The sequence below is a fragment of the Salvelinus alpinus genome, chromosome 5 (assembly GCF_045679555.1).
Source record: "Salvelinus alpinus chromosome 5, SLU_Salpinus.1, whole genome shotgun sequence".
In the NCBI taxonomy this organism is placed as follows: domain Eukaryota; kingdom Metazoa; phylum Chordata; class Actinopteri; order Salmoniformes; family Salmonidae; genus Salvelinus; species Salvelinus alpinus.
Window position 1 is genome coordinate 29,106,067 of NC_092090.1, and position 25,825 is coordinate 29,131,891.

At 43.8% G+C, this 25,825-nt stretch overlaps 1 protein-coding gene across 1 annotated transcript in view; it reads right to left on the reverse strand.

The window, feature by feature from the left end:
* LOC139575853 (leucine-rich repeat-containing protein 49-like) overlaps nt 1-18,043 on the reverse strand; it is an 80,640-nt gene extending 62,597 nt beyond the window's left edge. Inside the window, exons 1-8 of the mRNA XM_071401225.1 lie at nt 17,453-18,043; nt 17,050-17,118; nt 16,805-16,880; nt 16,482-16,715; nt 16,203-16,311; nt 14,791-14,994; nt 13,519-13,585; nt 9,974-10,117 (exon numbers count right to left, since the gene is read on the reverse strand). Coding sequence (XP_071257326.1) covers nt 9,974-10,117; nt 13,519-13,585; nt 14,791-14,994; nt 16,203-16,311; nt 16,482-16,715; nt 16,805-16,880; nt 17,050-17,118; nt 17,453-17,518 — 969 coding nt within the window. The 5' untranslated portion in view covers nt 17,519-18,043. The remainder of the gene's footprint in view (nt 1-9,973; nt 10,118-13,518; nt 13,586-14,790; nt 14,995-16,202; nt 16,312-16,481; nt 16,716-16,804; nt 16,881-17,049; nt 17,119-17,452) is intronic.
* Between the last annotated feature and the right edge of the window lie 7,782 nt (nt 18,044-25,825).

A 25,825-nucleotide genomic window follows, 5' to 3' on the forward strand; every position in this document is an offset into this window, starting at 1 on the left:
ATGTCTAGTAGTGACTCCTTAATTTCCCTGAGTAGACAATCCATGTTGGAATCGTGGATTTTTACCTTAGCTGTGAGTGCCTTGTTTTCTCCTTGGAGCATGAGAACTCCAAACTCCCTCTCAGCCCTGCTACCTCCTCACACAACTTTTCCAGTGTTGCATGGATTCCAGCCAGAGCACTAGCCTCTACTTCAACAGTAAGTAAATTGTCCGTGTCTGTAGATGAATCTGTTTTTCTTTTTTTTGTTGGGTTAAAGTTATTTTGTGAGGTAGTCGGATCTTTCCATGACAGAGTATGTTGTTCCTCCATAGCGTAAAGCTGTTGGTACTAGTCGATTTCCCTTAGGATCTCCTTAGTATCAAGGTTGGCTCTTTACTGTAACCAGTTGTTTTACGAAACAATAACAATGAGTCTTTCCCACGATGACGACAGGTGTCTGTAGTACAGCCAGCTAGCATTCGCAGAATCCACACAAAAGAATGGAACACAAACTTGCAGTCTCAGCCGTAAAGGCTAACCACATCGTGAAATCCTTAGCAACAAAACTTTAGTTCTGATTAAAATCGATTTAATGAAACAATTTTAATATAAACAACATTGTACTGTGTGGACAGTACAATGTTCTGTTGCGGGCTCTGATCAAACAGTTTTTAACTTTATTTTTCAGAGCTGCCCAGAAAGGACGTCGTTTTTAGATTAATAAACATTGTAAGACTCCAACCATCTGCCTCCTGTGTCTGCATTTGGGCCTCACCTTATGCCTTGATAGTATGTTAGATTCAAATGTGTGCCTGGTGCAATAAAAAGACAAAACTAGTACTGACCACACCAATAAAATAGATAAGGATGGATTCTTGATCTGTATTTACTACAAAATGTATAATATACTGTAAATAATATACAGTACTATATAATATACAGTACTGAATTAGTCATAGAATAATTTGTCCAGTATGTTAAGGCAGCTGAGTGCTCATAGATCAATATTACTTATGCTGTAAGCATATGACCCAGACAGTAAAGTACATTATAAACCCATGAGATAAACACTGCGTTAACATCCAAGGAAACATCAAAGTCACAATAATAAAGGACAGACATCAACATGCCTTAAACTCTCATTCCACTCTGCTACCACATATGAACGGCAAAGCTTTCATGGGGTCCGATTGACTTAAACATTAATATAATTCAAACAAAAGTCTGATACTCATATTTATTTTGTTTACATTATGTTCATACCCCCTGGGCTCTAAGGCTCAAAATCATTATCAAAATGCATATTTTCCCTTGGAAAAAGATTAATGGCAAATGCAGGAGAAGGCTTCTAAAGCTGTAGCAAATGAGGATGAAACAAAACAAACTAAACAGGGCCAGGCACAGAATAGAACAAACCTCCCCATCCTTGCTCCCCCTGTCCCGCGTATGGCCTCCTGTTGCTGCACCATCCTGCTCAGCTACGGTGCTGACTTTTTCCACATTTTGTTATGTTACAGTTTTATTCTAAAATTGATTAAATCGTTTTTTCCCCCTCATCAATCTACACACAATACCCCATAATGACAAATCAAAAACAGGTTTTTAGATTTTTTGCAAATGTATTACAAATAAAAAACTGAAATATCACATAAGTATTCAGACCCTTTCCTCAGTACTTTGTTGAATCACCTTTGGCAGCGATTAAAGCCTCAAGTCTTTTTGGTTATGACGCTACAAGCTTGGCACACCTGTATTTGGGGCGTGTCTCCCAATCTTCTCTGCAGATCCTCTCAAGCTCTGTCAGGTTGGATGGGGAGCGTCGCTGCACAGCTATGTTCAGGTCTCTGCTGAGATGTTCAATCGGGTTTAAGCTCGGGCTCTGGCTGGGCCACTCAAGGACATTCAGAGACTTGTCCCAAAGCCAATCCTGCGTTGTCTTGGATCTCTCTGTACTTTGCTCTGTTCATCTTTCCCTCGATTCTGACTAGTCTCCCAGTCCCTGCCGCATGCTTCACCGTAGGGATGGTGCCAGGTTTCCTCCAGACGTGACGCTTGGCATTCAGGCCAAAGAGTTCAATCTTGTTTCTCATGGTCTGAGTCCTTTAGGTTCCTTTTGGCAAACTCCAAAAGGCTGCCAGTTACTGAGGAGCGGCTTCCGGCTGGCCACTCTACCATAAAGGTCTGTGATGGAGTGCTGCAGAGATGGTTGTCCTTCTGGAAGGTTCTTGCATCTCCACAGAGGCACTCTGGAGCTCTGTCAGAGTGACCATCGCGTTCTTGGTCACCTCCCTGACCAAGGCCCTTCTCCCCCGATTGCTCAGTTTGGCCGGGTGGCCAGCTCTAGGAAGAGTCTTGGTGGTTCCAAACTTCTTCCATTTAAGAATGATGGAGGCCACTGTGTTCTTGGGGACCTTCAATGCTGCAGACACTTTTTGGTACCCTTCCCGAGATCTGTGCCTCGACACAATCCTTTCTCGGAGCTCTACGGACAATTCCTTCAACCTCATGGCTTGGTTTTTGCTCTGACATGCACAGTCAACTGTGGGACCTTATATAGACAGGTATGTGCCTTTCCAAATAATGTCCAATCAATTGAATTTACCACAGGTGGACTCCAATCAAGTTGTAGAAACATCTCAAGAATGATCAATGGAAATAGGATGTACCTGAGCTGAATTTCGAGTCTCATAGCAAAGGGTCTGAATACTAACGTAAATAGGCTATTTCTGTTTTTTTTTATTACAAAATTTGCAAACATTTCTAAAAACCTGTTTTCGCTTTGTCATTATGGGGTATTGTGTGTAGAATGATGAGGATTTGTATTTATTTAATCCCTTTTAGAATAAGGCTGTAAGGTAACAAAATGTGGAAAAAGTCAAGGGGTCTGAATACTTTCCAAATACACTATATGTGCATGTCAGTGGCCGTGTGCAATGGGTTACAAAATAAAGCCATAGCCTACTTTAGGCATAAACAAAAGAAGGCTACTGTATGCATACAGTACGGTCAACCCCCCACACCACTCAGTGACTTAGTTAGCGGGACTTTAATGGTGGGCTGCTCTAACACAATTATTGTATAAACAATAATTGGCGCGCGGCCCACGCTTGGATTGCGTCCTACCTGACAGGTCGCTCCTACCAGGTGGCGTGGCGAGAATCTGTCTCCGCACCACGTGCTCTCACCACTGGTGTCCCCCAGGGCTCTGTTCTAGGCCCTCTCCTATTCTCGCTATACACCAAGTCACTTGGCTCCGTCATATCCTCACATGGTCTCTCCTATCATTGCTATGCAGACGACACACAATTAATCTTCTCCTTTCCCCCTTCTGATAACCAGGTGGCGAATCGCATCTCTGCATGTCTGGCAGACATATCAGTGTGGATGACGGATCACCACCTCAAGCTGAACCTCGGCAAGACAGAGCTGCTCTTCCTCCCGGGGAAGGACTGCCCGTTCCATGATCTCGCCATCACGGTTGACAACTCCATTGTGTCCTCCTCCCAGAGTGCTAAGAACCTTGGCGTGATCCTGGACAACACCCTGTCGTTCTCAACTAACATCAAGGCGGTGACCCGTTCCTGTAGGTTTATGCTCTACAACATTCGCAGAGTACGACCCTGCCTCACACAGGAAGCGGCGCAGGTCCTAATCCAGGCACTTGTCATCTCCCGTCTGGATTACTGCAACTCGCTGTTGGCTGGGCTCCCTGCCTGTGCCATTAAACCCCTACAACTCATCCAGAACGCCCCAGCCCGTCTGGTGTTCAACCTTCCCAAGTTCTCTCACGTCACCCCGCTCCTCCGCTCTCTCCACTGGCTTCCAGTTGAAGCTCGCATCCGCTACAAGACCATGGTGCTTGCCTACGGAGCTGTGAGGGGAACGGCACCTCCGTACCTTCAGGCTCTGATCAAGCCCTACACCCAAACAAGGGCACTGCGTTCATCCACCTCTGGCCTGCTCGCCTCCCTACCTCTGAGGAAGTACAGTTCCCGCTCAGCCCAGTCAAAACTGTTCGCTGCTCTGGCACCCCAATGGTGGAACAAACTCCCTCACCACGCCAGTTCAGCGGAGTCAATCACCACCTTCCGGAGACACCTGAAACCCCACCTCTTTAAGGAATACCTAGGATAGGAGAAAGTAATCCTTCTAACCCCCCCCCCCCCCCTTAAAAGAGTTAGATGCACTATTGTAAAGTGGTTGTTCCACTGGATATCATAAGGTGAATGCACCAATTTGTAAGTCGCTCTGGATAAGAGCGTCTGCTAAATGACTTAAATGTAAATGTAAAAATTAAGGAGAAGAAGAGTGCATTCACTTCATGCCGTTCAGGCCCCATTACACAACACTTTTAATGTGCTGTCTTCTACAGTTTATCAGAGTACACCCAATATGTTCTCCCTGTTGATTTTGGTTGAACCAAAATATTACATGTAACAACATTTTTATGAAATTGGAAACAATTAAATATATGTGAAATTAAATTCAACAATAATACAGTGGGGCAAAAAAGTATTTAGTCAGCCACCAATTGTGCAAGTTCTCCCACTTAAAAAGATGAGAGAGGCCTGTAATTTTCATCATAGGTACACTTCAACTATGACAGACAAAATGAGGAAAAAAAATCCAGAAAATCACATTGTAGGATTTTTAATGAATTTATTTGCAAATTATGGTGGAAAATAAGTATTTGGTCAATAACAAAAGTTTCTCAATACTTTGTTATATACCCTTTGTTGGCAATGACAGAGGTCAAACGTTTTCTGTAAGTCTTCACAAGGTTTTCACACACTGTTGCTGGTATTTTGGCCCATTCCTCCATGCAGATCTCCTCTAGAGCAGTGATGTTTTGGGGCTGTTGCTGGGCAACACGGACTTTCAACTCCCTCCAAAGATTTTCTATGGGGTTGAGATTTGGAGACTGGCTAGGCCACTCCAGGACCTTGAAATGCTTCTTACGAAGCCACTCCTTCGTTGCCCGGGCGGTGTGTTTGGGATCATTGTCATGCTGAAAGACCCAGCCACATTTCATCTTCAATGCCCTTGCTGATGGAAGGAGGTTTTCACTCAAAATCTCACGATACATGGCCCCATTCATTCTGTCCTTTACACGCATCAGTCGTCCTGGTCCCTTTGCAGAAAAACAGCCCCAAAGCATGATGTTTCCACCCCCATGCTTCACAGTAGGTATGGTGTTCTTTGGATGCAACTCAGCATTCTTTGTCCTCCAAACACGACGAGTTGAGTTTTTACCAAAAAGTTATATTTTGGTTTCATCTGACCATATGACATTCTCCCAATCTTCTTCTGGATCATCCAAATGCTCTCTAGCAAACTTCAGACGGGCCTGGACATGTACTGGCTTAAGCAGGGGGACACGTCTGGCACTGCAGGATTTGAGTCCCTGGCGGCGTAGTGTGTTACTGATGGTAGGCTTTGTTACTTTGGTCCCAGCTCTCTGCAGGTCATTCACTAGGTCCCCCCATGTGGTTCTGGGATTTTTGCTCACCGTTCTTGTAATCATTTTGACCCCACGGGGTGAGATCTTGCGTGGAGCCCCAGATCGAGGGAGATTATCAGTGGTCTTGTATGTCTTCCATTTCCTAATAATTGCTCCCACAGTTGATTTCTTCAAACCAAGCTGCTTACCTATTGCAGATTCAGTCTTCCCAGCCTGGTGCAGGTCTACAATTTTGTTTCTGGTGTCCTTTGACAGCTCTTTGGTCTTGGTCATAGTGGAGTTTGGAGTGTGACTGTTTGAGGTTGTGGACAGGTGTTTTTTATACTGATAACAAGTTCAAACAGGTGCCATTAATACAGGTAACGAGTGGAGGACAGAGGAGCCTCTTAAAGAAGAAGTTACAGGTCTGAGAGCCAGAAATCTTGCTTGTTTGTAGGTGACCAAATACTTATTTTCCACCATAATTTGCAAATAAATTCATTAAAAACCCTACAATGTGATTTTCTGGATTTCTTTTTCTCATTTTGTCTGTCATAGTTGAAGTGTACCTCTGATGAAAATTACAGGCCTCTCTCATCTTTTTAAGTGGGAGAACTTGCACAATTGGTGGCTGACTAAATACTTTTTTGCCCCACTGTATATGTTGATGATAATGCTAACACCCTAATATATTCAATATGCTGTAAACTATTGTCTTTTAGCAGTTTCACTCAATTCCTTATAATCAACCTAATAATTATGACACTCCTCACTATTGTCATTTGTTGCACTAATTGCACTGTTTGTCTACATAACCTGGTTCAAGCATTCATTACATTACCCTAAAGAAGGCACAGTGACGCCGAAACGTTGGTGTTTTACCCAATAAATGACTAGGAGTTTATACATATGGTGTGTGTGACTCTCTTTGTTTTTATAGCTTACTGTCTCTAACACTAACAGTATTACAGGGATGCTGCCTCCGCAGGGGTGCTGTTGCCATAATTAGGATTATGGCTATGTCTGATTGGAGAAGTCGTGAAATAATTAAATCAATCACTGCATAAATTATAATGAGAGAGACAGGTGCGAGGAAGGCTGTAATCTCTGCCATTTGCAACACTGCTTTTATAGGAACATTTCTCTACTGCTACACATTAACAGTACTGTCTGCTGCTGCATCCCCATAGTGACAGGAACGCTCTGCTCCTGAAATAAAGACATTAGATGACTGTGCACTCCCACTCTGTCACGCCCTGACCTTAGAGATCCTTTTTATGTCTCTATTTTGGTTGGTCAGGGCGTGAGTTGGGGTGGGCATTCTATGTTTTTGTTCTATGTTTTCTCTTTCTATGTGTTTGGCCGGGTGTGGTTCTCAATCAGAGGCAGCTGTCTATCGTTGTCTCTGATTGAGAACCATACTTAGGTAGCCTTTTCCCACCTGTGTTTTGTGGGTAGTTGTTTTCTGTTTTGTGTCTGCACCAGACAGAACTTTTCAGCTTGTTCCGCGTTGTTATTTTTTGTTCTAGTGTTCAGTGTTATTAAAAATCATGAACACGTACCACGCTGCACCTTGGTCCTCTTGTTCTTCCTCAGACGAACATCGTTACACACTCAGTGTCACATAGTAGGTTTTGAGGAGAACGCTGCAATGAATCCTTATAACATCCATTTCTGCATGCTGAAAAAATGCAATTCATACCACAATATGAGCACAGTCTACCACACATACACCTGCTTCCCAGACTGAATATTCACCCCTGTATTCTCCGTCAGTGCAACAGCACTTCCAGCTCTGACTGTGGCTGAGTCTAAATTTAGACACAGAGTCTCAGACAGAGTGATGTCATCACTGGGCTGATGTGGTGCATAAAAAAAGCCCACTGTCTGTCCACCACTGTCTATCTCATCTGCTAACAGCAGCGGCCCAGAGACTAGGAGGTGTGTCTGAACCTGGTGTCAGTCTCTCTCCTGCATGTCCTGGGCTTCACCTCTACAGCTCAGCTCCACCCCAGCTATGCTAACAGCTTGCGTGTGTTTGATTTTCTCACACACTGAGGAGCTCCCCTACAACCATTACTGTGCCAACACAACCTCTCATAACCGCTGTCTCTGCTGCACGCAACAACACTCTACAAAGAGAAGCGCCAACAAACACGTGTGTGTGTGTCTGTGTGTGTGCGTGTGTGTGTGATCCTTAGTAAGTGCTACTGGTGACCTGGTCATTCAATGGCTGAGGTTGTTTAAGTTACTTGTCTTTTAGAGAGTGCATACAATATACAGACTAAAACCATACAGAACAGTATCTCACCCATTCATCACAAACAGAGTGATACTCTGTTACCATCATCTCCAAACTGTTCCATTTTAGGTGTCATTTAGGATGCTTTTCTAGGGTAAACAAACCTTTCAGACATGTACCATATGTAGCACAGTACCCAAAGGGTTATACATACAGAATGTCTAAAATACTGGCCTTCCATGTAACTGAGCCCAATGTTTAAGTGTAGGTTTAAACTTGTTTGGAAAAGTGCACTTCAATGTATTTGTCTTTCCCTCCAAGTCCTTTCCAAAAATCCACTATATTCCTCTCTGGAATGAAAAGGAAAACCTTTTAAGACACCTGAAAGTATCTGTGTTTAGTTTGTGCCTAACCCTAACCCTAAAAGTGGAAGTAATTTCATCAAAACTTCTAAGTGGGTAAACAGGAGCTGTAGTTGATAAGATGCGACATTTCTGTTTTTTCTACAATTTTTCCAGCCTGGTCACGTGATACAAGTCAGGATTAGACGTCCATCCATGTCTGAGGATGTCGGGAGTTGACATAGAAACCGTGAGCGCTGTCACCTTCAAGAAGGTTTTGGTTTTTCTAGGGCGTTGTGGACAGAGATGGCAGACGGGAGTACAAAAGGAGGTTGCATGTTCGAATCCAGTGATAGAAACCTCAATCCCAAACTTTTTAACTCGGGGCCCCCCCCCTCCAGCATTGGGGAACATCCCCAATTCTATACATGCAATTCTATTCTATGGGTTAGTTGATCTGGACATTTCTGACAAGTCATAAATAGCTCTCTATGGTATGCAATGACTAACATGACAAGAGGAACTGATGATGCACTACACAATTTCGAAATGGCACCTTGTGCATTCTACTATTACAACTTTCAAGAGTAAGTTTAAAGCCGGACTGAGTTCCTTAAAAAAAAAGTATATATATTCTTGATCCCCGGGGGGACGTGCCCCACAGTTTGGAGTTAATGCCTAACCTTAAGATTTCGGAGTTAATGCCTAAACGTAACCTTAAACACTTTGAAATTTGACATTTGGAACAACTTCTAAATTTGACGTTTGAGAAACATGCATGAACGTCTAATTCTGACATGAGAGCATGTTGAATTTTCCAGCATACCAAGTGAGGGAAGGGTTTGGAAATGTCAGATTTGCATACAAATGAACGACCTGTTTAGGCCTGTTTGTGCTCCTCTGTTGATCAGAAATACTATACTATAGAAACATAGGGGGAGGGAATTTCTGTTTCAAAAATATCCTATTTCACTTCCACTGGAGTCAGCATGAGGAGGGGTTAATGAGCTAGCTATTTCCCCCTTGGTAACCACCGTAGATGACAGGAGAATAAGTGTGCTACTTCACTTTGTGTTTTTTCTTGGTGAGACATGAAACAGAAAAACGTCTAAATGTGATACCAAGACAAACATCAAAATAAGGAAAACATGCAAAGGCTTGTGCCAGCAGCGGAGGATGATAACAAGATGAAAGAAGAATCTGCAGCTAACATCATCATCTAAGAAGAAAATGATAATCTAATCTACACATGTCAATGCATGAGTAGGTAGGGGGACAGACACTGGCAACACCTTGGGGACGGTCAGAGGTTTGATACACAGCAAGAAGCTAGCTTAAGCCGTCAGCTGTATGCCAATGAGTGTGTATATATCAAACCACGACAGTTGGATATGTGCATCTGTTAAAATTGGCAGCATTAGCAACACAGCAGCATACTGTTCTTGCACAGTATATTGCAGAGTGGGGGGAACCATCCTCAACCATTACTGTGATGATAGAAGGGCCAAGCTGTTTGCGATCTTAGCACAGATCTGAATCACTACAGGCCTGAGCCATTACATCTGCACAGTGCATTAGTGTGAGCCCAAAGGTTTAGACACGATCCAGCTGCTTCAGTTCAGAACAGCCAGGGCTGCTGGTAGGGCTCTGCTCTACCATCAGTCAGTCAGTAGCCCCCTCAGTATGTCATGCCTGCAGTCCCTCCACCAACCCCAGCCTGTGGCCTCTCAGATCCCAAAACCCAGCAGCTCTCAGTATGTATGCTCTTTTGTGTGTATGTACTGACATGTATGTGTAACTGATACATGTGCGCGCACACACACACAATGTTTTTAAATATATGTCAATAGTAAAGTATTTTGTCTGTAATGTCTTTTTCCAAGTAAGACTAGTTGTCGCCATTGGCGTCGACTAATGGGGATCCTTATGAAATAAAATCCCCTCCTCTCCTCTCCCCTCCTCTCCCTCACCACAGTGGAGATGCAGTTGCGTCTCAGGTTGATCTCGGTCAGTGAGTCCAGGCCCTGCAGGTTGTCCACCCTGGAGATGCAGTTCCCTGCCAGGTTCAACACGCGCAACTCAGACAGGTGGGAGAGGTTCCCTATCTGGGAGATCTGAAGGCACAGGGAAACACAGACAGAAACATCACCGTGATAAACTGGTGAAATGTTCTCTTAAGTCATGATGAATGAAAGACTAGGCTCACACCTAAGGGGCTTGTCTTGAGGCTGTGCTGTTGTAAATATATTGGGGAGGTGATAGGGGCCATAAGGGTGATTTTCAGTGTTGAGAATATGCTCTGTGTTGTCTAAATCAAATGATGAGACATGCCAGTTCTGTTTGTTGTGCAAAATAAAACTCTTGAGTACAGCGGAGTAGAGCAGACACCAGTGTACCCTGATTTACTAGCCTAAGGCCATTCCATTTTCTCTGCTAAAAACAGCCCAAAATAAATTAAACCTTCTAAAGGGTGGGAGATAACTTATTTGAATTTTTAACATACAATGTTACCATCCAATTCAACCCTTACAATCACTCCTTTCGTTTCTGACCCACATTATCATAATTTCGATGTCAAAACAAAGTCAGTATTCTCTTTGAACCATGAGTCCAAAAGGCATCCAGAATCCAAAAGGGTCAGTAGTAGTGAAATGTGGCCCTGGCCTCATTCTGGTTGAGGGGGAACTGTAGGGCCTCTTGTCAAAATGAAACTAACTACTTCAGGACCCAGGGGATTCCCCGGTTGCTGTCTGTCTGTCAGTCTGAGTGTGAGGCTGTGAGGTGTGTGCCACTCAGTCCTGTGTCCTCTCCATTTCAGGAAGAGGTCATGTTTGCGTCCCAAATGGCACCCTATTCCCTATGTACGGGCTCTGGTCAAAAGTACTGCACTATATAGGGAATAGGATGCCATTTGCGACACGGCCCAGAACTACAGTAACTACCACTGAGGGCCCGGCTTTTGGGGTTCCCTTTTCCTTGATGATGATACACTGCATGTTACTCCAGGGGTCAAAGGTTGAAAGGCTCCTGCAGTGAGCTTGATGCAAGTAGACATGAATCAAGACAGACTGAGTATGGTTGTTAGCTTAGGGCAGAATCTAAATGAACAGTGAACATAATTTAAAGGACAAAAGCTGCATAGAGCTCTGGAGCTCTGGCTAAAAGAGCCTCTGCTTTTCCCTTCCATTTAGGGGAGGGGGGTGACAGCCTGCTCTCCACATCTAAAGCCCTTCCATGAGTGATACTGAGGCACACTCTTCTCTCTGACTCTCCTCTTTCATAGCTTGACCAGACAGTGCTATGTCATAGCTATCTATTTGTACAGTAAGTTGTCTAGCTGCCAGTAGTGAGTAGTAGAAGTGGTATCTCAGTTATGGAGTTCTGACAATAGGCCCAGGTGTATTAAGTCCCCCAAATGCCTCTCAAAATACTGTTGTTGTTGGACAGAGACAAGAGAGACAGGCAAGAGACGTTGAGATTGAAACAACTTTTGTTATGACTGCTGACAAATACAACAGAGTGAGGTAATGTTCCACTCCAACTGAGGCTTCCCAGTGGTGTTCTCTTTGATTCACAGTTCCACCATGGCTCCAATGAAAAGCATTCTCTCTGTCTCAAGTCCACTTTAACACAAGTCAGCAAATGGCTAAACTAATCTCAGCCCTGGGACATCATCCTCTGCAAAGCTAAGAAAGCCAGAGGGTCCACTCCACACTGGCTGTATCTTTCACTGAACAGAAATTTTACATCTCTCGTCAGGGCAGATTAGATAATCTCATCTGAAAATATTTAACTGGGTTGTGTTACAGATAACTGTAGAACTGCTTTCTGTTGGGGTGGATCACGCATCCAAAATATGTTACAGTGGTTCCCCGCTCATCTTACAGAGGAGGAACATGAGAGGTCAGGGCACTGTTGAAGTCTTAATGTCCTATAGGGATATTTGCTCTGCAGGCAGGGTCACATCTGTCCTTTATATGTCTAAAACTAAAAAAGGCAAAGTGCATTGTAAGTTTCAAATAATTTCATAATTAAGTTAAATATTGTCTGTTTGATGAATGATTTTGAATTTCTAATGTATTTCATTGTAGACATCATATACCGGTACTCCTTGCATTCCTGATACAATAAATGCAGTGCCATTCAAAAACTCTCAAGGGATAAAAAATGTAGCCTTGTCCTCAATGAATAGCAGCCATTATCACTAGTGTCAACTAGATACAGAGGATCCTATTGTGAGCACAATCCATCACTCAACCAATGGAAGGAAAGGTTATTTAACAATATGATGTCATTCTCTAACTCCAAGACCTGGTCAATGGAGGTGAATGTCCTTCCTTCCCAAAGAGAATATTCCTCTTGAACATTTCCAACAAACTGGAAATACGACAACTTCCTATCCCCAGAGCACATCTCCCTTCTGAGTAAAATAAGAGGCCAGGCAGGGGTGATTTGAAATTAGGGCAGAAATTATCCCTTGTTTGTGGTCATACATAGGTGACTTAAACACTGTTGTGCTTTGGGAAGTACAAATGTGGTAAGAAGAAGACACAGTATGTTCGTGGTCAGAAGTCACTGTGGAAAACAGCGGCTGCTGGGTAGATTAACAGAAACCAATGTTTAATTGGGAATGAGAGTATGAGACACATGAAAAAGAGCAGCCGGAGTCAGAGAGAGGAGTCTCACAGGGACTCTGGGTTGACTTTCACTGGAGCAATGTGGGCGATATACTGGCAGCACATTTCAAACATCCAGCACTGCGGACAGATGACTTTTCAATCCTATCCTCTTTTTACAGATGCTGGCAAAATCCTGATTTGACACCAGTATTACTGTGATCCCCTCTCTTCACAGGCTTTTAATACGTTGTGACAGCAGCCAGATCATACTGTAGGCCTATCTAAGGAGAAAAGCTCATCAAATCGGCCTTCGCTCAACTTACCATTCACACTAAAATGAGTTGTAGAACAGCTTTATCAGGTTTTCCTTCATTGTAAAAGGAACAGAAATAGCCTTGCCTGTAAGAGAAATTATAGTAATTGAAGAAGAACTATAAGGTAACCCAGAGCAAGACTGGGATGTGTGGGAGCTCCTAAATATGTTTTAATTTGGTGGGAAAACAAAAGAAAGGTAAAGTACTCTAGTAACAATGGCTGAGAGAGCACTGAGTTCCAACTAAAAGTACAAATATAACTCACTGCCTTCACACGACTGAATATAGAATGTACTCAAAAGCCTCACAACAGGAACCAATGCGTGTGCTTTCCTGCAGTCAAGCCTGCATGAGCTTAACTGTAGGGGCCCAGAGTCAGTGAAGTAGTAACCAACCGGCAGTATGGGGGAGGTGGTAGTGCCTCTCTGCTCTTGCTGAACCTCACAGCTAGATATCACAGTCCCCCACTGGTCACAGTATTGCAAACAACATTACAGACAATAAATGCATGTGGGTGTATATTTGGAGAACAAAAAGGAATGTAAGTGAAGTAATCATTTTCTAAGGTTTGAAACATGGTACCTGATTGCCATGCAAGTCCAGAACATCTAGTTTAGTCAGGTTATCCAGACTGCATATCCTCTGGATTCTGCAAAACATTAAACAGACAATAATATTAACATCACCCTCTCTGGTATTCTATACAAGATATCTCTCCTATAACACAATGTTACTATGACAAAGAGCTGGTATCCCATCTGCTAACTGAATGGTTACCAGGCACAAGGAAATGGGATTGTCAAAGATCGGTAGGAATTTATTTTCTACTGATGGTTAAGTTGACTGTTTTCCACTGTCCTGTCACCCAGGATTGTCTATAGAGACCAAACTGTAACTTAGGGAAGTTAGAATTTCCAAGGGACTGTAACCTATCAGAAACCTAAATTTGTGGTATGCTTTGCTTGAAAGGTACCGCAGACTGTTCTGAAAGTGGGTTCTAAAAAGCCAAATGTCAGGTTTTACAGACTCTGGAACAAAACCAGACCTCAGCAATGGGATCCCGGTGGCATTTGCCATGATTTGTGACTTTAATCTTCCTCCCTCCTGACCTTTAGTTTTAAAGTAAAGTGATGTTAGATGTAAGATTCACAAAGAGAGCAGTGGTATGGTTTTGTACAGAAATTGGGCACCTGCAGGAAAGTACTTTTCAATGGAGGTTGATATATAGGCTAGCTGTGCTGTGGCGGTCATACAGTATCACTTAATCCAAAAAGCAGGATGTGCATATCCCTACGGTAACATCTTTATAAATGTAAAGAAAAATCCCACCAAAAAAAGACAGCATAAAAAGTTTTTCATCTGAGCCGGCCGACACAGGGAGACCCATGGGGCGGCGCACAATTGGCCCAGCATCGTCCGGGTTAGGGGAAGGGTTTGGCCGGCAGGGATGTCCTTGTCCCATCGCGCTCTAGCAACTCCTGTGGCGGGACCGGGCGCATGCACGCTGACACGGTAGCCAGGTGTACGGTGTTTCCTCTGAAACATTGGTGTGGCTGGCTTCCGGGTTAAGAAGGCATTGTGTCAAGAAGCAGCGCGGCTTGGTTGGGTTGTGTTTCGGAGGACACACGGCTCTCAGCCTTCGCCTCTCCCGAGTCTGTATGGGAGTTGCAGCGATGAGACAAGACTGTAACTACCAATTGGACACCACGAAATTGGGGAGAAAAAGGGGTAAAGGTAATTTAAAAAAAAAGTTTTTTCATCTGTCCTTGAAACCATGCACTGTAAAAGCACCAAAATGAGTGGGAGCTCCTATCCTATTGTTCTGTTTGTATGCTTGAGAAACATAACACAAACCTGTTCTTGCCCAGCATAAGCACTCTGAGAGAGGCCAGGGCTGAGATGCCAGACATCTGGGAGATGTGGTTGTCATACAGGTCTAGGAAAGCCAGGTGCCGCAGATGAGACAGATTGTGGATGTGCGTGATGAGGTTGTGCTGAAAGTTAAGCAGCCGCAGCCTAACCATGCCCTCCAGCAGGGGACACTCCTCCAGACCACGCCTGACACACAAAACACAAAGGCATTGTCAACAACACCACTCTGTGAGAGGATGACCCTGTATTATCTTGTTATGATGCAGAGGAGAGGAGGCTCGCAGTAAAAAAGGTGCAAGCCACCTGATACGTGCTACCTGTCCCAGACCTGCTGTTTTCAACTCTCTAGAGAGCAGGAGCGGTAGAGATATTCTAAATGATCGGCTATGAAAAGCCAACTGACATTTACTCCTGGAGGTGCTGACTTGCTGCACCCTCGACAACTACTGTGATTAATATTATTTGACCATGCTGGTCATTTATGAACATTTGAACATCTTGGCCATGTTCTGTTATAATCTCCACCCGGCACAGCCAGAAGAGGACTGGCCACCCCTCATAGCCTGGTTCCTCTCTAGGTTTCTTCCTAGGTTTTGGCCTTTCTAGGGAGTTTTTCCTAGCCACCGTGCTTCTACACCTGCATTGCTTGCTGTTTGGGGTTTTAGGCTGGGTTTCTGTACAGCACTTTGAGATATCAGCTGATGTAAGGGCTATAGAAATACATTTGATTTGATTTGATACCACACTGGCAGGCAGGGTTCAGGAGATCTCATTATTCTAAGTGGATGAGGCTATGGATATGGTTTATTGTTGACTAGTCTCTGCTGAGTCCCCAACGAACGAATGATCCGGTTTTCAGGGGAAATGGAAAGAGAGCCTGTGACAGGACTTCCTCTTTTGGACGTTAACAAGGCCATCTTCAGTTGCCAAACGTTCTCGAACGTTGCAGATAGAAATGCCATGAATAGAGCCGATGTGATTCCTTATTCTACATATCAGAAATGCAAGTTTGATCTACATAGCCTATTTCTATCTGAATATTCCAGAATATTCCAAAACGTTCAATCCTGCTGAACGTGCCCGGCAACACTCCATCTTAACTCCTCCTCCAAATTTACTGGATTGGTTGAACAGTGCAGAAGAGAACTTCCCCCGACACTTTTTTCTTCTTCTCATCAAGACCAGTATGTAGAGGATCTAGTTTCAGGCATTTCTTTTAAGCCTGCAAAGTTGACATGCACTGTCAGAGGGCAGGATAATCTTTATGAGGGACTTTGCTACACCCTACTGGTGAGTCCAAGCAATTACAAACTTGGCATTCCATTGCATGACAGTGTACTGAGAAGCTCAACATAGACCACTGAACAAACAAAGCCATGAGTGTTTTAGCCTACCTGTCCAAATCTAGTCGCTCAGGACTCAAAGCACAATCATCACAGGAACGAAAGGCAATTGGAAAACTAGAGGGAGAATTCTCACTCAATGATATGGCATCACCTGGTCCTGTTACAAAGACACATGTGTTCAGAAAAGCATCAGGTTTTACATGTCCAGAAGTGTTTAACTTGAGCACAGAGCAGAATGTTCCATTAAACTGACTTTGATCCATGAAAAAAAGCAGGGGGGCTGGCATTGCTGAAGAGAGGGGGAGGATCCTGAGTGCAGCCACTCACCAGTTGGCAGGGTGAGGGGTGAGGTACTGTGGGAGTTGATGGCCCCTGCACTGTGGGTTGCTCTCCTAGGCTTCACTCTGTGTGGCTGTGGCCCCAGGTCACCAGTCTGCCCACTGGGTAGAGCAGCAGCAGGGGGTAGGAGGGGACGCTCAGGGCCCATAAACTCACTGACAAACGCCAGCACAGGGGTGTGGAGAGGCCTGCCGCCGCCACTGTCTGCATTAAGCTTGCTGTCTGGAGAGAAAAGTAAATGGTGAGACAGAGAAGACGGGGACAGGTAAGAGACTGTCATGGTGTCTTGTAATTTAGTCAGGTAGTAGTACCTTGTCTTGGTGGATTAATTTTCATGGTGTCCATGTTTATCCTGTTTGTAAAGTCTTTAGACCATCGGACGTCCAGCTGTCAAATAAAACATTTAATGAATTAGAAATATATAATTATGATAATTAAAGGGTACTCAATACATAACGTCATGCTTTCCATGTTAATGCATTGTCTCATTAAAATAGTATAATTGGGGGAATGGGGACACTCCTCACTGTGGATCTATCTACGAAGGCAAACTCACTGGTCTCTGAACATTTCTCTCTGGTATTTGAGAGTTCACTGCTGTAAAGTGCAGTTTATAGCTGTTGACCTGTGGGGAATGACAGAAAAAGATGAGGCAACTTGAGACTAGCAATTTTAACAATAGACGAACAACAACTAAGCCAAGAGTCCACTATACGGTTACTTTTCTCTCCAGACAGCAGGGTTAATGCAGCAGGCTTGATAATATTCATGCATTTGTGGAGCAACAACATGCAACCCAGCCACTGTAACGTCAGCTAGATAGATAGCAATCTTGCTCATTTATATGACTGTTACAGAGTTGCATTAGCTTTCTGGATAAGCTAGCTAGCATGCTAACTCTTTCCTAATAAAAACAGAGAGGAAGTAAAGATGATTTATTGTGGACACATCGTTCTTACCGTGGGAGAAAGACACCTTCCTGTAATGGCTGTATTGTTGTTGGTCTGTTGTCTTTGTGGCCGCATTTTTGCTAGTAGTCAGCTTGCTATAATGTGGCTAACTAACCAGTTTTGTTGTTTAACGTCAATGCTAATTATTTAAAAATGTATTGTTGTGAACTGATGCTACAATGTAAAAATGGCTCATCATGTCACTGACACAGCACTAACTTCCCTGGCAACGCCCATCGTTTCTTTGGAAACGACAACACTTCTACCTTGGTTACACCACATCCTGTCTCAATATAAGTAATCCCGCCAACAATCCTAAAAATGAAAGGTTCCGCTTGTAGAATTACCGGTAGAATATGAATAGAATGGAATAGATCATTATTGTTAATTTGGTTAGGACTGAAAATCCAACTTCTGCCTAATCGACTTTTTAGATGTCTTCTACTCTGCATTCCACTATACTGTTATCCCCGGAGCTAAAGCCTAGGTATTAGGTTACCTGTTATCAAGTCTCAGGCAAGGTTATCACCTTCTCCGCAATGACCCCAGTTTATAGGAATCACTGACTAAATCTGGGTCACGCCACCAATTTGACAAGAATGTGTTAGCCTGCTGAGCTAAACCCTAGGTCTCCGGTTTCAGGCAAGGTTAGGCTATCACGCACCTAACCGCCTCCATTATTCATTTGTATGAGCAATACAAGTAAGGAAGTAATCCAAAAACAGATTTCAGAGCCATGTCCTCTTACACTATTATTGATGCATTCATAAACACTTTTTTAAAGAGAAAAACTCTCCACCGGTAACCCTCTCATTGTTATAAAGCATTGGCTACACTGTCTCTCAACTCGAAAGGATAAGAGCTAGGAATGGACTCTCAGAATGGACTCTCAGACTCATCAAAGCGACATCCCACACACACGCTAATCACAAGGATATATTCATATATACATAAAACTGACACATTTGTGGGAGATGATGTTGTAATCTTATGTGACAAGCAGATTGTAGTGTCTTAGCTCTTATTACTTATTTATATAATAAGAAAGACTCTGAAAACAAGAAATGGAACTGGAGCTTCACATTTACTAAAACGAGTTAGTACTAGAATAACATAGAACAACACTGCGCATGACCAAGGGTGCTCCATTCTTAAAGGGGACATCAGTAATTAACAGAACATAACATTCCTTCTCTTATACAATCAGAGTTACTTTTACCAAACCACAACTGAAACATTTCCCAGAACTTGTTGTAGTTATTTTGCATCTTTTAATTTGAACTTGAACAGTTCGTTTTTGTTTGTTTGTTTATAAGTCCAGTCTGTCTGGTGGACGGTGCCTTCGTTCTGGGTAGCGCCTAGGATTGTCTGGAGGCTCCTGAACATCCTCAGTGTGTGCTGGTTCCATTATAGCTTCTGCTATAGCAGCACCTTCATCAACACGTTCCCTTCTTTCAGCCTGGGGTCTCTTTACTGCCCCACCGTCCTCTACAGTTCCCTGTGTGTCACTCTCAGGAGCTCTCTGTGCCTGTTCTCTCTCGATTGTTGCGCTGTTTTCCGTGGAATGCATTTGGTTAATGTGACGCCGCCACATTATGTCTGGGCTCACTTGAACCTGGTAAGTTCTGGGTCCCGTTTGTGTATGTACGGTCCCTCTTGTCCATTTCCCTCCTCTTCTGTAGTCTCGCACCATCACTTCCTGTCCTGTTTGGAGATGGCGCTCCCAGCCACCGGAGAGCATCTTGGCTTGTTTGTTCAGCACTTCATTACGCCTGTTTGGCTTCATGATGTCCAACTGTGTGCGGAGAGGCCTCCCGAACATCAGTGCGGCTGGGCTTTCATTTGTCGTGGCATGTGGGGTGTTTCGGTAGGAGGCCAGGAACTTGGCCAGTTTTGTTTGCAAAGTCCCTTCGTCTCGTTTTGCTGCAAGGAGTCCTTGCTTTAGGGTTTGCACAAAGCGTTCTGCCAGCCCATTGGTGGCAGGGTGGTACGGAGCTGAGGTTGAGTGTTTGATTCCATTTACTGACATGAATCTTGTAAACTCGTCACTTACAGAAGCTTGCGCGTTGTCACTTACCAGCTGCAGCGGCAATCCGAAGCGTGCAAACGTTGTTCTGAGACACTCTATCGTCTGAGCTGAGGTGGAGGAGTCAGTGCAAAACACCTCTGGCCATTTGGAATGGGCATCAACTATAACCAGAAACATGTGCTTTTCAAAGGGACCAGCGTAGTCCACATGAATTCTCTGCCATGGCTCTTTGGGCCATTCCCATGGGTGGACTGGGACAGGAGCAGGCATGTGAAGGGTTTCCAAACATCCGCTACAGTTCTTTGCCATATTTTCTATCTGTTGATCCAGACCTGGCCACCAGAAGTGGCTCCTTGCGAGCAGCTTCATTTTGACAATTCCAACATGGCCTTCATGTAGTTGCTGCAAAACCTGATGTTGGCATTTCTGGGGTGCCAACATCACCATGTAGGTGTACACTTTTGACAAGATCACATCTTTGGTACGTTGTAATTTCGTTTCTCCGCTGGAAATATGGAGTCAGCTCCTTTCTGCCAGTAGCTGGCCATCCTGACATGGTGTAGGTGTACACTTTTGACAAGGTCACATCTTTCCTTGTCTCCTGTTTGATAACTGTGCTTGTGACCGGTAGTGCCTCGAGCTGAGCTGTATGGAAAATGTCCACTGCATCCACACTCCTTTGTCTTTCTTTTGTACAGGGCAGTCTGGATAATCCATCTGCATTTGTGTGGAGGGACGACGGCTTAAACTCAATGTCATACATATGACTGGCGAGGAACAAGGCGTATCGCTGTAACCTTGCTGCTGTCATTGCCAGAATGCCTTTCTTTGGACTGAAAATGGAAAGCAACGGCTGGTGATCCGTAACCAGCGTGAAACGCTTGCCATATAGGTATGCGTGGAATTTCTTGACGACCCACACTAGCGCCAGTGCTTCTTTGTCGATTTGTGAGTAGTTTTTCTCTGCATCATTCAACGTTCGTGACGCAAATGCAACTGGCCTCTCTGACCCATCTTTCAGTGTGTGTGAAAGGACGGCCCCTAAGCCATAAGGGGACGCATCACAAGCCAACTTCACTGGCAGTTCAGGGTCATAATGCATCAGGACCTGTTCAGATGTGATGAGCCGTTCTGCCTCAAGAAATGCATTTTCACACTGTTCTGTCCACCGCCATGTCCTATTCTTTTCCAGGAGCTGATTTAGAGGCTGGAGTACTGCTGAAAGGTTTGGGAGGAATCTTCTGTAGTAATTGATCAGTCCCGCAAAAGATCTCACTTCTGTGATATTTTGTGGTCGTGGTGCCTGTACCACTGCCTCGATTTTGTGCAATCCATTGCGGTCAATTTCATGTCCACAGAAGACAATCTTGTCTTTGAAGAACTCACACTTCTGTAAGTTTGCCTGTAGACCATACTCTTTCAGTCTTTTCAGGACCTCTTCCAGGTTAGCCAGGTGCTCTTAGTCAGTGCGTCCTGTTATGATCATGTCATCCAGGATACACTGTGTTCCTGGGATTCCTTGCAAAATCTGGTCAATAGTTCGTTGCCAAATGGCTGGGGCCGATGCAATGCCAAAAACCAGGCGGTTATACCTGTATAGACCTTTGTGTGTGTTTATTGTCAGGTACTGTTTGGAGAACTCTTCAACCGGTAGCTGCAGGTAAGCCTGTTTCAGATCCATTTTACTGAAGTGTTTCCCACCAGCTAGTGCAGCAAAGATGTCCTCCAGACGTGGCAGGGGGTATTGGTCCACATGCAACATTGAATTCAGTTACCTTGAAGTCCCCACACATTCTAACAGACCCGTCTTTCTTCACAATAGGAACTATGGGTGTGGCCCATTCGCTTCTGTCCACTTTCGTCAGGATCCCTGTATCCTGCAAGCGATCGATTTCCGCTTCCACCTTTGGTCTCAGGGAGTATGGAACAGATCTGGCTTTGCAGAATTTTGGGGTTGCGTCATCTCTCAGTACAAGTTTTGCTGTGAAGCCTTTTACTGTTCCCATCTGATCACTGAACACTGTGTTGTATTTCTTCCACAAGTGTTCCAGTGTTTGGTCGGTGCCTTTCTCTTTGGACTGGAACGTGTGGAGCATTTTCAAGTCACACCAGTTCAGCTTTATTTTTGAAAGGCATTCCCTGCCAAATAATGGGGGGCCAGTTCCAGGCACCACATACAGCTGTAACTGCTGTGTTTGCCCCCCATACCGCACTCTGACCTGCAACGCCCCCATTGGGCTCAATCTCTCTCCTGAGTAGGTCTTCAGCAACACATTTGTGTTCTTCAGCTTGATAGCCTTGAAGTGCTCATTGTAGACAGTAGTGGAAATTATAGACACTGCAGATCCTGTGTCCAGCTCCATTTTGAGGGGTTTGCCTTCGATATCTGGTGTCACCCATATTATGCTACTGCTGGGAGAAGTCACTGTGTTTAACTCCATTGTACCAATTAATCGTTCATCTGAATCACTGCCACTGTTCTCTGCTAGTGCATTCACAGACTCTTTAATTTTCTCAGTTTTCCTGTTGTGACTGAATTTTGCTCTGCATGCTCTTTGAATGTGCCCCCTTCTACTGCATTTGTGACAAATTTCGTCTTTGAAACGGCAGTCCTCTGCTCTGTGACCATCTCTGTCACACCTGTTGCATTTTTCGGCCACACGGGGCGCTGTCGGCTGCGTGAACTTGTGCAGGGAAGTTTGTGATAGGTCAGTATTTCTTTTACTTTGCATCTCAAATGCATCTTTAGTCGCGATTTCCATAGTCACAGCAATTTCAACAGCCTTTGCAAACGTGAGATCTGATTCTGTGAGCAAACGTTTTTTGATGTGTTCATGTTTCAGTCCACAAACAAATCTATCCCTTAATGTGTCATTTAGGTTCTCTCCAAACTGGCAATGTTCAGACAGTTTCTTCAACTCTGCTACATATGTACTAACACCCTCCCCCTCATTCTGATCTCTCTTGTGGAAACGAAAACGTTCCGCGATGAGGAGTGGTTTAGGTGATAGGTGATTTTGCAATATCTCCACAATCTCTGTGAATGTTTTATTTGAGGGCTTCAGAGGGGCAGTCAGATCTCTTAGCAAACTACGTTTTTTTGCCAATTAAACTCAACAACGCTGGTACTCTCTTGTTATCAGCAATGTCGTTTGCAATGAAGTACTGTTCCAGTCGTCAATGTAAGTTGCCCAGTTTTCTTGCGTGTCATCAAACACATCTATTTTCCCGATGCTAGCCATTCTCTTTACCTCCCGCTCCACGGGTATTTGATCTGCCGCCTCGTTCTCGTCACTGCTTGCTAGCTGTTGTGCTACAGGGTCAAAATCTTCCTCTCTTCCTACGTGCTTTCGTGATGCACACTGCAGGTAATCATCCTCGTCGCCATTGTAGTGTCTTAGCTCTTATTACTTATTTATATAATAAGAAAGACTCTGAATACAAGAAATGGAACTGGAGCTTCACATTTACTAAAACGAGATAACATAGAACAACACTGCGCATGACCAAGGGTGCTCCATTCTTAAAGGGGACATCAGTAATTAACAGAACATAACACCTTGCCCAAACCGGCTGCGCGTGTGCGCCATCGTGCGCTATCGTGCATAAATGTATTTTGCCCCCCCCACACCAAACGCGATCACGACACGCAGGTTAAAATATCAAAACAAACTCTGAACCAATGACATTAATTTTGGAACAGGTCGAAAAGCATTAAACATGTATGGTAATTTAGCTAGTTAGCTTGCACTTGCTAGCTAACGTTAATTTGTCCTACTTAGCTAGCTTGCTGTTGCTAGCTAATTTGTCCTGGGATATAAACATTGAGTTGTTATTTTACCTGAAATGCACAAGGATCTCTACTCCCACAATTAATCCACACATAAAACGGCCAACCGAATCGTTTCTAGTCATCTCTCCTCCTTCCAGGCTTTTTCATCGTTTAAATTATATGGTGATCGCATCTAAACTTTAATTGTATTACCACGACTACCGGCAAAACAGTTCGTCTTTCTATCACCCACGTGGGTATAACCAATGAGGAGATGGCACGTGGGTACCTGCTTCTATATACCAATGAGGAGATGGCACGTGGGTACCTGCTTCTATAAACCAATGAGGAGATGGGAGAGGCAGGACTTGGAGCGCGATCTGCGTCACATGCTGACCAGACCGGACAGCGTCGCAAAATAAATGTAGAAACCCATGTTATTCAATTATTGCACCCACACTGCTTGCGCGCGCCAACGAGCGTCTGCGACACCAAGGGCTAAAATAGATGTTGTTCCTATTTCTGACGCAGATCGCGCTGCAAGTCCTGCCTCTCCCATCTCCTCATTGGTTTATAGAAGCAGGTACCCACGTGCCATCTCCTCATTGGTTTATAGAAGCAGGTACCCACGTGCCATCTCCTCATTGGTTATACCCACGTGGGTGATAGAAAGATGAAAACTGTTTTGCCGGTAATACATTGAAAGTTTAGATGCGATCACCATATAATTTAAACGATGAAAAAGCCTGGAAGGAGGAGAGATGACTAGAAACGATCCGGTTGGCCGTTTTATATGTGGATTAATTTGTCGGGGTAGAGGACCATGCCCATTTCAGGTAAAATAACAACTCAATGTTTATATCCCAGGACAAATTAGCTAGCAACAGCAAGCTAGCTAAATAGGACAAATTAACATCAGCTAGCAAGGGCAAGCTAACTAGCTAAATTGCCATACATGTTTAATGCTTTTTGACCTGTCCCCAAATTAATGTCATTGGTTCAGAGTTTGTTTAGATATTTTAACCTGCGTGTCGTGATCGCGTTTGGTGTGGGGGGGCAAAATAAATGTATGCACAATAGCGCACGATGGCGCACGCGCGCAGCTGGTTTGGGCAAGGTGTCAGAAATAGGAACGACATCTATTTTAGCCCTTGGTGTCGCAGACGCTCGTTGGCACGCGCAAGCAGTGTGGGTGCAATAATTGAATAACATGGATTTCTAAATTTATTTTGCAACGCTCACGCACGCGACGTGCCCGGTCTGGTCAGCATGTAACACAGATAATGGAATGCTCTGTATAAATGACAGTTCTTCCACAATTGACCTAGCTACTTCTGTTGTGACACAATGTCACTTTTGTAATAATACACAAAAAATTACACAAAAAATTATGGTCAGTATACTTCAGAGATAATTGTCCCACATCAAAGCATATAATTATGGTTCTGCAGTCAACCACTTCTGCAGGCATTTTATAAGGGCATGATGAAGTGGATTGTATGAATGTGATATATATCTCACAATTGCCAATAAAAAACATGCCGCTAAGACACAGTGATCAATGTAAATTGTCTGTCGTTATGTATTATGCATGGAGACTTGGCCAGTCAGAGCTCTCTGGGGTACAGCGGTCTATAAATATCTTGTCTGACTCAGAATGAGGGAGTGACGTGGAGCAGAAGTAAAATGCTGCACTCATCTGTAAATCGAAAAACATAAGATCTAGCATCCTTTAGGGAGTAATAGAATCCTGAATAAGACAAAAGAAAGAACCATTGTATTTTTTGTTGGCGATAAAACTAAGCAAACCCTTCAATATCAGTAGTGAGTTATATACTGTAGGTTACAGCATAGGGCATTTACAGACTGTGAACAATAGAGATTTTCTGTCAAAGAAAGGTGCTGGAGTCTGGCCCCACAGAGTCAGTTTGTTCCACATACAGTAATAGCTGACGTACATGTATGCATGGATGAGAAACACACACCTTCTGACAGTCACCTAGGACAGACTCACAATCACCAGGGCATGTATATTTACAAAGACATACATGCATATTTTCCTTCAACTTTACTCCAAACGTCTTTCATTCAAGGCAGGATTGCCCAATCATGTATCAGATGATTTTGTGAAAGATTGCATCACATTCACAAGCTCAAAAAGCAAAATGTTTCACAACGTTCCTAAGAATCTCATGACTACTGATTTATATACTTCCCTTCAGATTCTTCACAATTGGGACACAGGATAAACACATATCAAATATAACTAAAGTGTAGATGGTAAATTTAAACCTTGTAAAAACAGAATAATAAAGCAAATGTTCAGCTTTTTCTATCCAGATGTCCAGAATGGACAAAATCATACATTTAAAATAAACCAACATATGTAAGATGCTTTGTAGTGACGATAAGGATTACAAATTAACACCCTTGTTGTTGAATGTTAAGTACAGGCGAATAGTGGTCACAATTGCATTCAGTCTGGACAAAGAGGAAATACCAGCTCTGCTCTGATCAAGAGAGGGGAGCTCATTTTAAATCAGCTCATTTTAACTCAGCTCAGTTTATAGCAATCAGCTTA